At 45.9% G+C, this 13749-nt stretch overlaps 2 protein-coding genes across 3 annotated transcripts in view; both read right to left on the reverse strand.

Annotated features, from left to right (window-relative positions):
• LOC103130683 (kinesin-like protein KIF1C) overlaps positions 1–3720 on the reverse strand; it is a 29695-nt gene extending 25975 nt beyond the window's left edge. Inside the window, exon 1 of one of the 2 annotated variants that reach the window (XM_007542148.2) lies at positions 3184–3720. The gene's annotated coding sequence lies outside the window, so the exon portion shown is untranslated. Of the gene's footprint in view, positions 1–3162 lie in introns of both variants that reach the window. The other variant, XM_016666101.1, reaches the window with a different exon arrangement.
• A 3889-nt stretch (positions 3721–7609) lies between these two features.
• On the reverse strand, positions 7610–10403 carry LOC103130684 (cysteinyl leukotriene receptor 2-like). Its single transcript, XM_007542149.2, has 3 exons — positions 9375–10403; positions 9121–9288; positions 7610–9030 (listed from the first exon to the last, which is right to left on the reverse strand). Exons 1-3 carry the CDS (start codon positions 9518–9520, stop codon positions 8403–8405), a joined length of 942 nt encoding a protein of 313 aa, XP_007542211.1. The 5' UTR covers positions 9521–10403; the 3' UTR covers positions 7610–8402.
• Positions 10404–13749: the final 3346 nt, after the last annotated feature.

Raw genomic sequence — 13749 nt, forward strand, 5'->3', positions numbered from 1 at the left:
CCTGATGTTCCCCGTCGTTCCCTGATGTTCCCCGTCGTTCCCTGACGTTCCCAGTTGTTCCCAGACATTACCCAGTCGTTCCCTGACATTCCCAGTCGTTCCCTGACGTTCCCAGTTGTTCCCAGACATTACCCAGTCGTTCCCTGACATTCCCAGTCGTTCCCTGACAGAGCGAACCTTTTCCCACTAATGGAAGCCGAATGCTAACCTGTAGCGATCCAGACGCTACATGCCTCCACTGATCAGCGGCCCGTTTTGAAACCAGATCAGACGGCCGTTGTGGGAACATCCCCCTCAGAGTGGGAAGGACTTCCATGAACATGTGCAAAACGCTCCAGGATTTATTCTTCACTTTACAGACAAACGTAAAAACACGGCGGATAACGACAGGAGCCGCTTAGCCTGTTCGGTTTGACACGTCTGATGTGGAATATCCATTGTTACAGCAGCAATTTGTTAATCGGGTACTGATTTATAAATGAGCTGGAAGCTAAGGGTCAAAACTGCAGCCATGTTTCCACGTCAAGCTACAATAACAGCGCCGTCTAGAGGCCTGGCATGGAAACTGCAGCAGAATCCAGGCGAAAACTTGAAACTTTTTCTAATAAACATCAGAAAATAACCACAGCGAGTTAGAGAAGATATGATTCTGGTCTGTTCTACCGGCTGGGACTCTGAAGATGAGACCAGTTCACTGTACTGGTTCCCAGTTCTGACTGGTTCCCAGTTTTGATTGGTTCCCAGTTCTGATTGGTTCCCAGTTCTGACTGGTTCCCAGTTCTGATTGGTTCCCAGTTTTGACTGGTTCCCACTTCTGATTGGTTCCCAGTTTTGACTGGTTCCCAGTTCCTACTGGTCCTCCCACTCAGTCAGGTCTGGTCAGAGGCATTGAGCTGTTGCCTGATAACACTGGAACAGAATCCAAACAACATGCAGCTATAAATACACACACACACACACACACACACACACACACACACACACACACACACACACACTCGGACAGCTGAGATGCCAGCTGAGATTTGCCGGCTAACTTTAGAGACGCTCCGAGTCTCAGAGTCCGGACCTGGAGGGAATCGGAGCCTCACCTGCTGCTCAGGTGAACAGCAGACGGTACCGACTGTAATTGGACCAGCAACCAGAACCAGAACCGGATCAGGATTCAGGATTAAATCTGTTGAATCTGCTCTGATCCAGAGTGATCTGGAGTGATCCACCTGATCCTGCAGGTGATGAAACCCCACCTGAGTGGAAACGTCCCAGTGGGAAACCAGGGTGGGGCAGAAAGCAGGGTGGGGCAGAAAGCAGGGCAGTTCTCACATTCTGAGTTTCTTTCTCATGATGATGGAACAGAGAAAGAGGAGACACTGCGGTTTGGCCGAGGGTTTCCAGATTGACCTGGCTCTCTGCAGCAAGAGAACCTCACAGAACCAGAGAGAACCTCAGAGAACCAGAGAACCTCAGAGAACCAGAGAGAACCTCAGAGAACCAGAGAGAACCATAGAGAAATGGTGAAACCTCACAGAACCTCAGAGAACCTCAGAGAACCAGAGAGAAATGGTGAAGCGGTGAGACCTCAGTAAACCTCAGGAATGTGAGGCGGGACGCAGCAGATGGATCAGAAGCTCATTCTGCGGTTGTTGCTAAGTGGAAGCAGCTGACTGCAGAGCTCACACCAAAAAACTCATCTGAACAGAAATCTGCAGATTGGATGTGAAGTGAATGATTCTGCAGGAAGATGACATCACTGATGACATCACAGCGCAGCGTTGCTGTCAGAAGGAAACAAGCTGTTCTTTATCAGTCTGGATGTGATTCCATCAACATTCCAGCTGCTGGAGCTCTGAGTTCATCACAGATTATTCTGTTATTTTTCATGATTTCAGAACAGGAACCGGGTCAGCGCTCTGGGTTCTGACCGGGTTCTGATCGCTGGATGAACTGGATTACAGTTTTACTTTAATCTCACATTATTTTCACTAAAGTTTTACAGTAAAACATCTAAAATGATCAAACGACTAAAAACAGAAAAATAATCATTTTCCTGCTGCAGCTGAGAAACATTTTAATGATTAAATAGACATGAATACATGACCAGAGGATCTGACCCTGGAGGAAACCAACAAACAACTAGAGTGGAAATATTTCCCACCTGTATCAGCCTGGTTTCAGCCAGCTGACTGGCAGTCCTCAGCAGCAGCAGATTAAACCTCATCCTGATTCTAAGCTTCCTGCTGTTATTAATATTGATTTACATCACAGAACTGATAAAAAGTTGATAAATATTTTCTTCAGGATTCTTAAATATTTTATTTAACTTTTTCAAACTTGTTTTCCTTCTTTATTTAAAAAGTGAAAACTAGAAGCTGAAGCTGATCAGGCTGCATCATATCAGAAATATGTCAATATTCTGATAACAGTGATTGATGTCGTCATGGCGATATTGATTCACAAACATCTGAGGTTTAGAATGTGGAGACGACGTCTCATCAATAAATTCTGCTGCTTCATTTTCCTTTTCCAATAATCACATGAAATATGATTAATAAAGTTCAGAAAGTTTGGAAATCTGATTTCTGGAGAAAAATGTTTCCAGAAATGGAATAATAATTAAAAAAAACAATCCTAAAGGAATAGAAACATTAAATCAGGTGATCTGGTGAATTTAAAGTCTGTTATTTACAACATTATTATGATTTTTAGGTCTTTTAAATAATAAAAAGGTTAAAAATAATCTAGAAAAACAAACATTTTACCAGAATCAGTTTCTGCTTTTCATACAAGAAAACATAAAACGTCCATCAGAGGCAGATGACTGTCAACCAGCCAAACAGGAGCTGCTTTCAGGAGGAAGATGGAGAACCGGGTCAGAACAAGAGAACATGACTGACTGGATCCAACACATCGGATCAGAACCGGGTCATCCTCTGTCTATCAAACTTTTATTTATGAGAAATTAATGAAAATGTTTGCAGGATGTTGATTTTGTGTCTAATAAACATAAATAATAACTGCATGACGTTATTTTCTGAAATGTTTTCTCTGCTTTATTCTGAACAGAAATAATTATTAATATCTAATTATGGAACCTGACTTCACTAAATCTCTGATTATTGATCCTGAAGGTATCATTTCTAACTTGTTCCGGTTCGACTGGACCCGGACCGGAGGATAACTCACCTGTCGTGGGTCGGTTCACTCGGTCCTCATGTTGTCCTCCAGCAGCAAAACAAGTAAACAAACAATCCTGGTTCTGGTTCCGGTTGGGTTCGGGCCTGTCGGTACCGGGACGGCCAGGCGGGGGGTCCGGCTCAGAATAAAACTTTATTCCCACTCCAACCGGATCTAACGGAGGATCCCGGCCGACTTTTCCCAGGTGACGTCACCGTCCGGTTCTGGAGGCCGTCAGAGGGACCGGAAGACGGAGGGCCGGGCAGAGGGAAAGTTAGGCCCGGACCTGGAGCCAGGCAGGCCGGGCGGCGAATCACGGCGGGTCCCGGGACAGAAGCGGCTGGAAGTCGGTGATCCGTCAGCGGGTCCGGCCGGGGTCTGAGGGTCCGGTCCGGTCCGACCGGGAGGGGGGCGAGTCAAGGAGAACCGGGCCCGAACAGAGGAGAAGGAGAAGCAGAGGGGAGAGAGGCTGAGAGGCTGGCCGGTGGCCTGGCCGCGCGGCGGTGAGTGCGTGAGGAGAGAGCAGGCGCGCTCTCCTCCCCGCTTCAGACCCGCTCCGCCCCGCGACAGGCTCCGCTCCGCCCCGCTCCTCTCGGCTTCAGACCCGCTCCGCCCCGCTACAGGCTCCGCTCCTCCCGGTTCCTCCTCCGGAGGGCTAACTCTCAGACCTGCTGCACTGACAGAGGTCTCACTCTGATGAAGATTCCTCCCCACCAGACTCGCACCACCATGTGATCTGGTAGATCTGGTAGAGCTCTACAGAACCAGAGTAACAAGGCTGAAGCTAGGGATTTTGTTTTAAGGCATGCAAAAAGCACTTAGAATATTTTTTGACACCATCTCATTCTTTGTGGAAATATTTTGCATCTTTTACATGAAAATATCTTGGATGAAGTGCTGAAGCTAGCTAGCATTTTTAAGCTACCTTTATATGAAAAGATTTAATTATTTAGCGGATGCCTTTTTCTTCTCTTGCTCCCTAATCTTTCTACTCTCCTTTGCCGAGGTGCTTTATGTATTTTTCCCCTCTTCTTACCTCCTGTTCTTTTTTCTCATCTAAAGAAACAACAGCGCCCCCTATGGACTCAGGTACCGTCTGAGGCTGAGGCGTCATGTTTTTGTTCTTTGGTGGCTGTACTGACAAGTCACTTTCCCCCGGGAAGTAAAAAAGTATATTCATTCATTCATTCATTAATAGGATGACGAAAACTGATGGAGTGGGGCATCTGTCAGGCAGAGAACATCAAGATGGCCGCCACCCGGTGTGTGACATCAGGGTGGGGTTGGGCGGTTCTCAGGTGGTACAGAGGAACTGGACCAGAACCAGAACCAGGACCTGTTCCAGGCTGCTCTCCTCTAGGAGACATGAATCTCCGGGTGAACCAGAACCAGGTGAACCAGAACCAGCTGAACAGAACCTGGTAAACAGAACCAGCTGAACAGAACCAGCTGAGCAGAACCTGCTAAACAGAACCAGCTGAACAGAACCAGCTGAACAGAACCTGGTCTAAACCCGGATCAAAGCTCCAGAGAGTCAGTCACATGATCTGCCTCTTTGTTTCCATCAGGACGGCAGCACAGAGACGGTTCTGTGTGTGGAAAACAAGGGAGGGAGGGGTCAGGAAACACCTGGAAGTCAGGAAACACACACACACACACACACACACACACACACACACACACACACACAGCTGTAAAACAAATAAAACGTATTTCAGTTTTACCCGTTCATTTTAAAGGCTGTTGCTCCTGACCTTTGACCTCTGTGTGAGCTCCCTCTGGGCTGCGTGCTGATTGGTCCTCGCAGCTCCTTGGGGCGTGGTCTGGGATCCTGATGAAGTTTGTTTGAAACTCCCTCAGTTCACGGGGCTGCAGCTCCCCCTGCTGGTCAAGAACGCATTACTGCGCTGACATTATTGATCTGGATTTTATTTCTGTAAACCTCTGGATGTGATGATGTGAGGGGAATTTCAATGATCTTTCATCAGATTGACCTTTGACCTGTGGTCCAAATGGATTTTATCCATTCAAAAATCATTTAAGAGGTTTACATTTAGGAGAAAATATGTTGCTGCTTTTCTGTGACAAACTTTAGAGGAGGATTTTATGAAGTGATTTATTTTCCATTTTGTTTGAAGAAAATTAAAAGCTGCTGCTAAGTTTTTGATGCTTCCTGGATCGGATGTTTCTACCTGTTATATATCTATACCAACACCAGAGAGAGAAAACTACTTCATCTGGTTCTGGGCTCCTACCATCAACCCTTCACTGCCACCAGGATTTAACTCTCTTTCACCAGCAGGTGGCGCCTCTGAGCCATAAATAAAACTAAAGATATTCTCCAACCAGATGCTGACTGACCTTAGAGCTGAAGGAAACGGTCTCATGTCTGCTGAAGCGTTTTTCACAGGTGAAAACAGAATAATGACATTTTAACAGAGTTTGGTTTGAAGGTTCTGGAGGATTGTTCATGAGAAGAACAACTCTGGACTTTCTATCCATAAATATGCAAATCTTTCCTCATTTAGGTTTGCTGGGTTACCACAGTTATTTCTCTTTGTTCAGAATAATGAGACTTTCTTCAGATTCAGGACTTTACATTCATGAAATTTATATTCCCTGAAACAGTTTTAAAAGCAAAGACGGAGATCTCAAACACATTTTAATTTTCATGGAAATTAAAAGAAAACCAGGAAGATTTCCTCCACCAGTCTGATTCATCCCAGGGTCTAATTTCAAGATGTCTGAAGGTTCCTGGTTGATTTTCAGCCATGAACAGGATGGGGACGTCCAGGAAGGAGGTTCTGGGTCCCAGACAGGAACAGGTTCTGGTGTGAAACCAAAGCTAAAGAGCTTGTGGAGATGCTGATGAAGCTGGCAGGAGAGTCATCATTCATGGGAAACCAGTCATGTACCCACAGGGAAGAAGGGCCACTCAGAGAAGAAGAAGCCATTGGTGCAAAATCATCTAAAGACCCCAGATTAGAGCCTGCAAACGAACTCTGGTACAAAAACCTGAGATTCTGGAGGAATCCCGTCCCAACTGCATGTTTTGGGTCTCCTTTCGTTCAGGAGGAACTGGTGCACTTCACAAAATAGATGGCATCATGAGAAAACAAGGTTATGCAGAAATATTAAAGCAACATTGCAACACATCAGTGAGGAAGTTGAATCTTGGACAGACGGTTGTCCAGATGGACAATGTCCCCCAGCAGATTAGTTAGGAAGTGATTTAAGGACAACAAAGTGACAGTGAGCATCACAAAGATCTCACTTCTACTGAGAATGTGGAGCCAAAACGATATGGGCTAATTAGCTTAGCAGGCCAAGTATTTAGTAAACATTTGCTTAAAGCTAAATATTTCAAAGCTGTGTTTTGTAAATCTCTTGATAAACTGCTGCTTCAGTCAAATATTTATCATCATTTCTTTCCCTCTTCTTGTTCAACATCTCAGCTTTAAACACAGGACGAGCCGTTAAAGGCGATCCAGACGTTTTTCAGTGGCTACAGCAGCAGCGATGGATCAGAACCGAAGGATTCTCACCAGCAGAGGTTTCTATGTGTAGTTGATCCTGCGCTGTCCTGAAACAGCCAAACAACAGCTGATCTGAAGCCTCTGCGTTCAAACAGCAGAAAATAGTAGAACAGGCTTTTTCTCATCACATACTGGATGCTCGCAAGAACCAGCTTTTACTTTGGTAGCCCACTTCCGCAAATCGGCTAGTGAATTTACGGATTAGCTCAATATTTAGCGGTGAGCTAGCTACATACTTCGCTTTAAAATGAACATTTAGTTAGCCCAGAGCTAATCAGAACTACATGTTTACCAACGAAGTATGTAGCTCAGAGGTAAATAGTTAGCTTGTTTTCTTAGGAGCTAACTTAGGAGCTAATAGCTTCTAAGCTTGATAATTAAATATTTAGTTTGAAACATTTGCAAAGTAATGAATAACATGGTGAAAATACGACTTTGGAAAGTGAATCTTTATATTTTTCCTCCTCTGACAGGCTGAATAACCCAAATAACTCTTCTTAGTTTGGATTTAACTTTACAATATGACACCCATACAATGGTGTCTACAAACCTGACCCAGTTCAGCTGGTTCTGTTGGGAGGAATGGGCCAGAACTCCAGAAACCCAATACAATCAGGCAGTTTACAAGGCAGCCCTACAAATACTGAGGAAATGGATATAAACGCTGAATGTAGAACTCAACTGAATAGTTTTTTTTAATCTCCCAAAAATGTAACATTTAGTAAATAAAATTAATATAACAGAGATAAAACAGGAAAAGTGTGATTTAATGTCTGGCGTTGAGGAATGACTGTATATAGATTTATATACAACTGGTTCAAGATGTAAATGGAGCTAAATGTGTCTGAAGTGAGCTGAATGTAAACCATTAACATTTTAAATCAGTTCCTCAGTTGATGTTTTCAATAACAATAATTATAATTAGACATTAAATTAACATTAAACAGCAGGATACAAACAGACAGTGACAGAGTTTGTGGAAGTGAATGATTTATATAAAAATCCACATAAACACTGAGCAGAAGGGACGACACGTCCAGCTGGACCTTCATTTTAAGCTTCCTGTTTACATGGCCGTACGGTATCCCAACACATTCTAAAAATAATAAAGACAGTTAAATAATGAGCAGGACATGAACCTCACGTTCAGATCCCACCCAAAAGTGTTTCAGTGCTTCACTCTGACGGCTTCATGGTTGGACGATAAACAAGGTTTAAAAATCACCAGGAGGAAACTGCTGCAGGGTTATTTCCCTGTAAACAGGTTACTGGGTGGCACAGGGAGCAGCGGTGCTTCAAGGTCAATGGAAACTATGAAAACCCAGGAAAAGAAGGTTTCCTGTTCCTGTTCAGTCCAGTCAGGCCTGAAGAGGGCGCTGTAGACCTGGAGAGGATCCTGTACAACATGTTTTTACCTGAACAGCAACAATATGGAGGAAACCATGAAGGAGAACATGTGACTCCTCCAGAAGAGAACAGAACTCCTTCCTACTTCCTCTGGAATATAATCTGATCTCAACTAGAACTCAGATTAAACCCAAGATTACAAACCCGCTCTAATGACAAAGTTAAAAACTGGACAAAGAAAAAGGAAAAGTGACAGAGATAAATCTGTGGTGGTGTGACTCAAAGACCATCATCTGCAGCAGTTTCTCCTGACAGTTTTCTGGACAGATACTGAGCACATTTCAGTCAAAAGACGCATCCAAAAAGTTTCTCAGTCATTTGATTCCTCTGGTCTGTAGCAGGACATTGTGTTCTTAACTGACTCTGCTCTGCCTCCCTTGGATTTAAGGGTCTACCTTTGATCGACCCGCCCTTTCCAGTGGATCTTACGGAGCCACTTCTAAAAGACAGCCGTCTACTCAAGCGTAGCCGAGTGTGCTCAACGTCTTCCTTGAATTTCTTGGTGGAGTAGTAGTACAGCAGCGGGTTGACCACGCTGTTGGACGCCGCCAGGCACAGCGTTATGGCCACGGCCCTCTGCAGCAGGTTGGTGACGCCGCAGTTCCAGTGGCCGTTGATGGCGTGAAGGTGCAGGGTCCGGATCACGTGGTAGGGCAGGAAGCAGAGCAGGAAGGTCGCTATCACCATGACGAGCAGGTGCACTGAGCGCTTGTTTTTCTTCCTTAACTTCATGCGCGTTTCCGGGTCCTGAGAACATTGTGGGTGTGTCAGACAGTGGATGATCTTGCTGCAACACAGGATGATGGTGAAGAACGGCAGCACAAATCCAAAAATCAACGCCACGTAGTTCATGCTGAGAATACGGGACCAAGACTTTGGAGTACCCGGCTCAAAGCAGCGAGGTATTCCATCTCTGGAAGAGTCAGAAGAGAAACTTCAGCATCCAGGGATCATCTGCTTGATCCCAGGCACAAAGACGTGTCACTGGTGCGCTGACTCTTACCTGTTTTTAACGCCGCTGCCTAGGAAGGGCACAGAGGACACGCCCACAAACAGCCAGATTCCCAGACACATCAGTAAGGTTGACCTGAAGCTTTTCGTGTACTTATGACGCAGTGGATAGACGATGGAAAACCAGCGGAGGAGGCTGAGCAGCATGAGGAGCAGGATGCTGACAGGCAGAGAGAGCAGGGATGGAGCTGAAATGTTCCCCAAACCAAAGGGAAACCTATCGCATGAGGACGACTCCTGTCCTACCTGGAGTAGAGGTTGACGTAGAAGCCGTAGACACAGAGTCTGCAGAGCCAGTCAGGAAAGGACCAGTGGCCCTTGTTCATGTAGTACGCCAGGCGCAGAGGCAGGGTGAGGGAGAAGCTGCCGTCAGACAGGGCGAGGTTCACCATGATCACATAGGCGGGCTTGTTCCTGTGGACGGAGGACAAGGATCAGTCTGGAGACATTCACAGCCTGACCTCTTCCTGTTGGACACTGGGACAGAGGACAACACAGAGGACAGAGGACGACACAGGGGACGACACGGAGGACAGAGGACGACACAGGGGACAGAGGACGACACAGAGGACAGAGGACGACACAGGGGACAGAGGACGACACAGGGGACAGAGGACGACACAGGGGACAGAGGACGACACAGAGGACAGAGGACGACACAGGGGACAGAGGACGACACAGAGGAGCAGTGAAGTTCTCCAGGTTCTCCAGGTTCTCCAGAGTCCAGACAGATCCAGGCCATGAAAACAGAGGAGCCGTCAGACCAAACTGAGGGCGGACTGAGTAACGGTTCTGTTCTGGTGAGTGTTGACCCTGCGGTGACCTGAACACCTGTCCACAGTGTCACCTGCCTCTCACCTGCTGACAGACGACACACCCAGTCCAACGTTGGTCGACATGTAAATGCTCCAAAAATCCCACTGCCAAATCATTTCCGGGTAGAGATAGTATCTACATACTGTCTGACCTCAAAGAGCCAGTTTATGGGACAGACTCAGTAAACAGAGTCTGAAGTGACAGCCTGGGCCAGGAGAGCATTGAACTCTGGGGGAGCTGCAGAGATCCACAGCTCAGGTGTGAGAATCAATGAAAGGAGAACCGTCTCACTTCCACCACACAAATCTGAATTTTAGCAAAAAGAAACCAGTAGATGTTTCTCTTCTCATCCAGAAGGGTCGCTGATGGGGCTGTTAGGGTCATGTGACTGAGACCGTTTCCTCCTGATGGTCCGGTCGACCCGGTTCTACTGGAACCAGAACTCCACCAACTGCTCCACCTCCAGCTGCTGTGGTTCTCAGTCAAACCAACCTGTTTCCCTCCTGGCCTGTGGGGGCGCTGCACCAAGAACCACTGAAGGAAACGACACAAAAACCTCTGAAGACACTGAGAGCAACTTCCTTCTTCACCAGATGGAAACAAGATGGAGGCGTCAGATTTTAGCGGTTGGAGGATTTCTCTTTAGCTAAAGACCAGGAGCCATTTCTGCTGCTAGCGCTAGGCTAACACGTTAGCTTTGGTCGTATTTACCCAGAATGCCCTGCGCTGTAGTCCACTTCCTGTTTTTGGAGCGGTCTCTGGTCCGCTGGGCGTTCACATTCAAACTGAACCAGAGTTCCCTTCAACCGAACCCAGACTGAGGTTTGGAGGACCAGAGTTAGCTTAGTGTTCACATCTCCAAAAACCGGACCAGACTTTGACTAGGCAGATGGACTGGAGTTGGTTTAAAGCAGACTGAACAGGAAGGAGGGATGAAGCCTCAGACTGTGGCTATACGGAGGCAGTGCAATAAGGAGATGTGGCTTCATGAGTTAGAATGGCCTAGTTAAAGTTAAGACCTAAATCCAACTGAGAATCTGAGGGAAGACTTGAAAACTGATGTTCAACCTGACTGAGGTTGGATGGAGTCACTTTGTGTTGAATCCAAATAAAACAGTCAGGTTGTAACAAACTGTGGAAATGTTTTACAGGACCTGGAAACTGAAAACACCTGGAAAAACCTTGAAATGACTCCAGAAATCCTGGAGATCCGGATCAGGATCCGTTTCAGGAATCATAAGAAATCTGACTGTGATTAAGGACGTCTGTGGATGGTTGTAGAGCAAAGTACAACAGGTTTCTACTGATTCTATTGTTAAAATTAGATATTTGAGTTTCAGTCCCAGGTGTTTCAACTGTGGCCACCAGATCTGGGTCCTCCAGATCTGGATCTACTGATCTGGATCCTCCAGATCTGGATCTACTGATCTGGGTCCTCCAGATCTGGATCTACTGATCTGGATCCTCCAGATCTGGATCTCCTGATCTGGATCTGCTGATCTGGATCCTCCTGATCTGGACCCTCCAGATCTTGATCTGCTGATCTGGATCTGCTGATCTGGATCCTCCAGATCTGGATCTGCTGATTTGGATCCTCCAGATCTTGATCTGGATCCTCCAGATCTGGATCTGCTGATCTGGATCCTCCAGATCTGGATCTGCTGATCTGGATCCTCAAGATCTGGATCCTCCAGATCTGGATCTGCTGATTTGGATCCTCCAGATCTTGATCTGCTGATCTGGATCCTCCAGATCTGGACCTGCTGATCTGGATCCTCAAGATCTGGATCTCCTGATCTGGATCCGCTGATCTGGATCTGCTGATCTGGATCTGCTGATCTGGATCTCCATATCTTGATCTACTGATCTGGATCTACTGATCTGGATCTGCTGATCTGGATCTGCTGATCTGGATCCTCCAGATCTGGATCTCCTGATCTGGACCCTCCTGTGGATCTCTGCTGGTCCAGTCCAAACTGCCCTTCTGGCTCCTCAAAGCCTCCATTGTTCCTGAGCTTATCTCCGCTCTGATCGGCTGCTGGGATAAACTAACGGCTTCATTTCCTGGTTTTCATGCAGCGTGGTAAACAAATGACCGAGAAGCAAATAATTCCTCCAGCATCCGTCCTCAGACTGAAGCAGGAGCAGAAACTCCTGCTGCTTCAGGGAAACGTCGGCTGGAGGATCTGCTGCAGGTTTTAGGGTGGAGATTCACTGATGAATCAGAAACACTTAGCATGAAACAAAACAAACATGTTTCTCTTTATGATGATTGTCTGACACGAGGATTCCTCCCTCATGCCACAGATTCCCATCATCCTCCTCATCACTGCGTCCCATAAACACAGTGAAGGTGATTTTACTGTTGAATGAGGAGAAAGTAAAAGTGTTTACGCCTTTTCAGACCAATCTATTTATTTATTGGTCTGATTCAGGGACAGGTTCTCCCAGTGGTCCGTTTGAGACAACGGCAGAAAAATCCATTGACAGCAAATAACCAGAAAAACATGAGAGTTCCTGAAAGCGACACAGAGAGGCTCCATCCAGGAGGTGGCGCCGTTCACACTGCTTAGTCCACTTTAATCCAACAGAACCACCCGGTCCGATCCCAGCTGGTTTCAAACAGGCCTTTATTCCTGACATGTTAGACGGTTTAACCAGAACCGACCCGTCAACGCCCTGATGCTGCGTTCCTGCAGCTCCTCTGTAATTAGACAGCAGTTCATCAGAACCAGGTGTGGCACCTGGAAGGGACATTTCTTAGGAATGTCTAATTAACAGCGTAGATCCAGTTAATCAAGTTTCTTTATCTACAAATTTCAGTCCATTCTGAACCGTTCAGGATTAAAGTCTGACCTGATTGGCTGAACGACCCGCTAGAGAAATCTGGGAAACATAAACCTGGAAGAAATGACATGATGTGGTGAAATGAATGGCTGAAGAAGGATAGTTCTTTTTAACAGAACCAATAAGGTTCTTTACAGAGATGCAAACAGGAAACTGTACTGGGGCTCAGCTTCCTTTATCTGGGAATGTGACAAAATCCCAAAGGTTTTCTCTACGTTCATAAATGATCCAGCAGTTGGTAGAAACATCCAAACATGAGATTCCCTCCGTTTGTTTCAGCTCAGCTGATCCATCACCAACCAGAGCAACGGAGGGCAGGAGGTCTACGCAAACATCTGGAGTGTTTTCCATCAGTGGAGAGGTCACGGGGTCACGGTCTGTTTCTGTTCAGGGTCGTTTGGTTTGTTGAGCCGACCTCGACTCTCCTCGAAACACTTTCAGCATCTGGTTGCTTCAGGTCTCTGCTCCAGCTCTGCTGGTTTATGGTGAGCCATAAACCAGCAGATGACAGCGCTAATAACAGTTTATACAGTTATTAGCGCTGTAAAAAATAATTTGTTTATGAAGATGTAAATTTTTACAGCAGCAGTTTCATGGTTTCCTTTTCATCCTGTGTGAATATTTAAATCTACCATCATTTTCTCAGGTCAGATTCCAAACAGCAACGAACAGAAACAGTGATGTTCACTTATGTGACTAAAACTGTGCTAACAGCAGAGCTAATGCTTGTTTTGCTAACTCTGAAAACATTTAGCGCACTTAGCTTTCCTTAAATTAATTTCTACAGATAATTTTAATTTGTCTGTTTTGTAACAGACAACCTTGTTGTTGACAATTTATTATGTTGTTGCTCATGTTGTCGTTGACACACAGAGTAGCAACATTACTGAATTCAACGTTTTAGCATTAGCTAACGCTAAATACCATGTTGGTTTTAGCTTTAGTGGAACTAGTGTTT

Source organism: Poecilia formosa, unplaced genomic scaffold (assembly GCF_000485575.1).
Source record: "Poecilia formosa unplaced genomic scaffold, Poecilia_formosa-5.1.2 Scaffold661, whole genome shotgun sequence".
In the NCBI taxonomy this organism is placed as follows: domain Eukaryota; kingdom Metazoa; phylum Chordata; class Actinopteri; order Cyprinodontiformes; family Poeciliidae; genus Poecilia; species Poecilia formosa.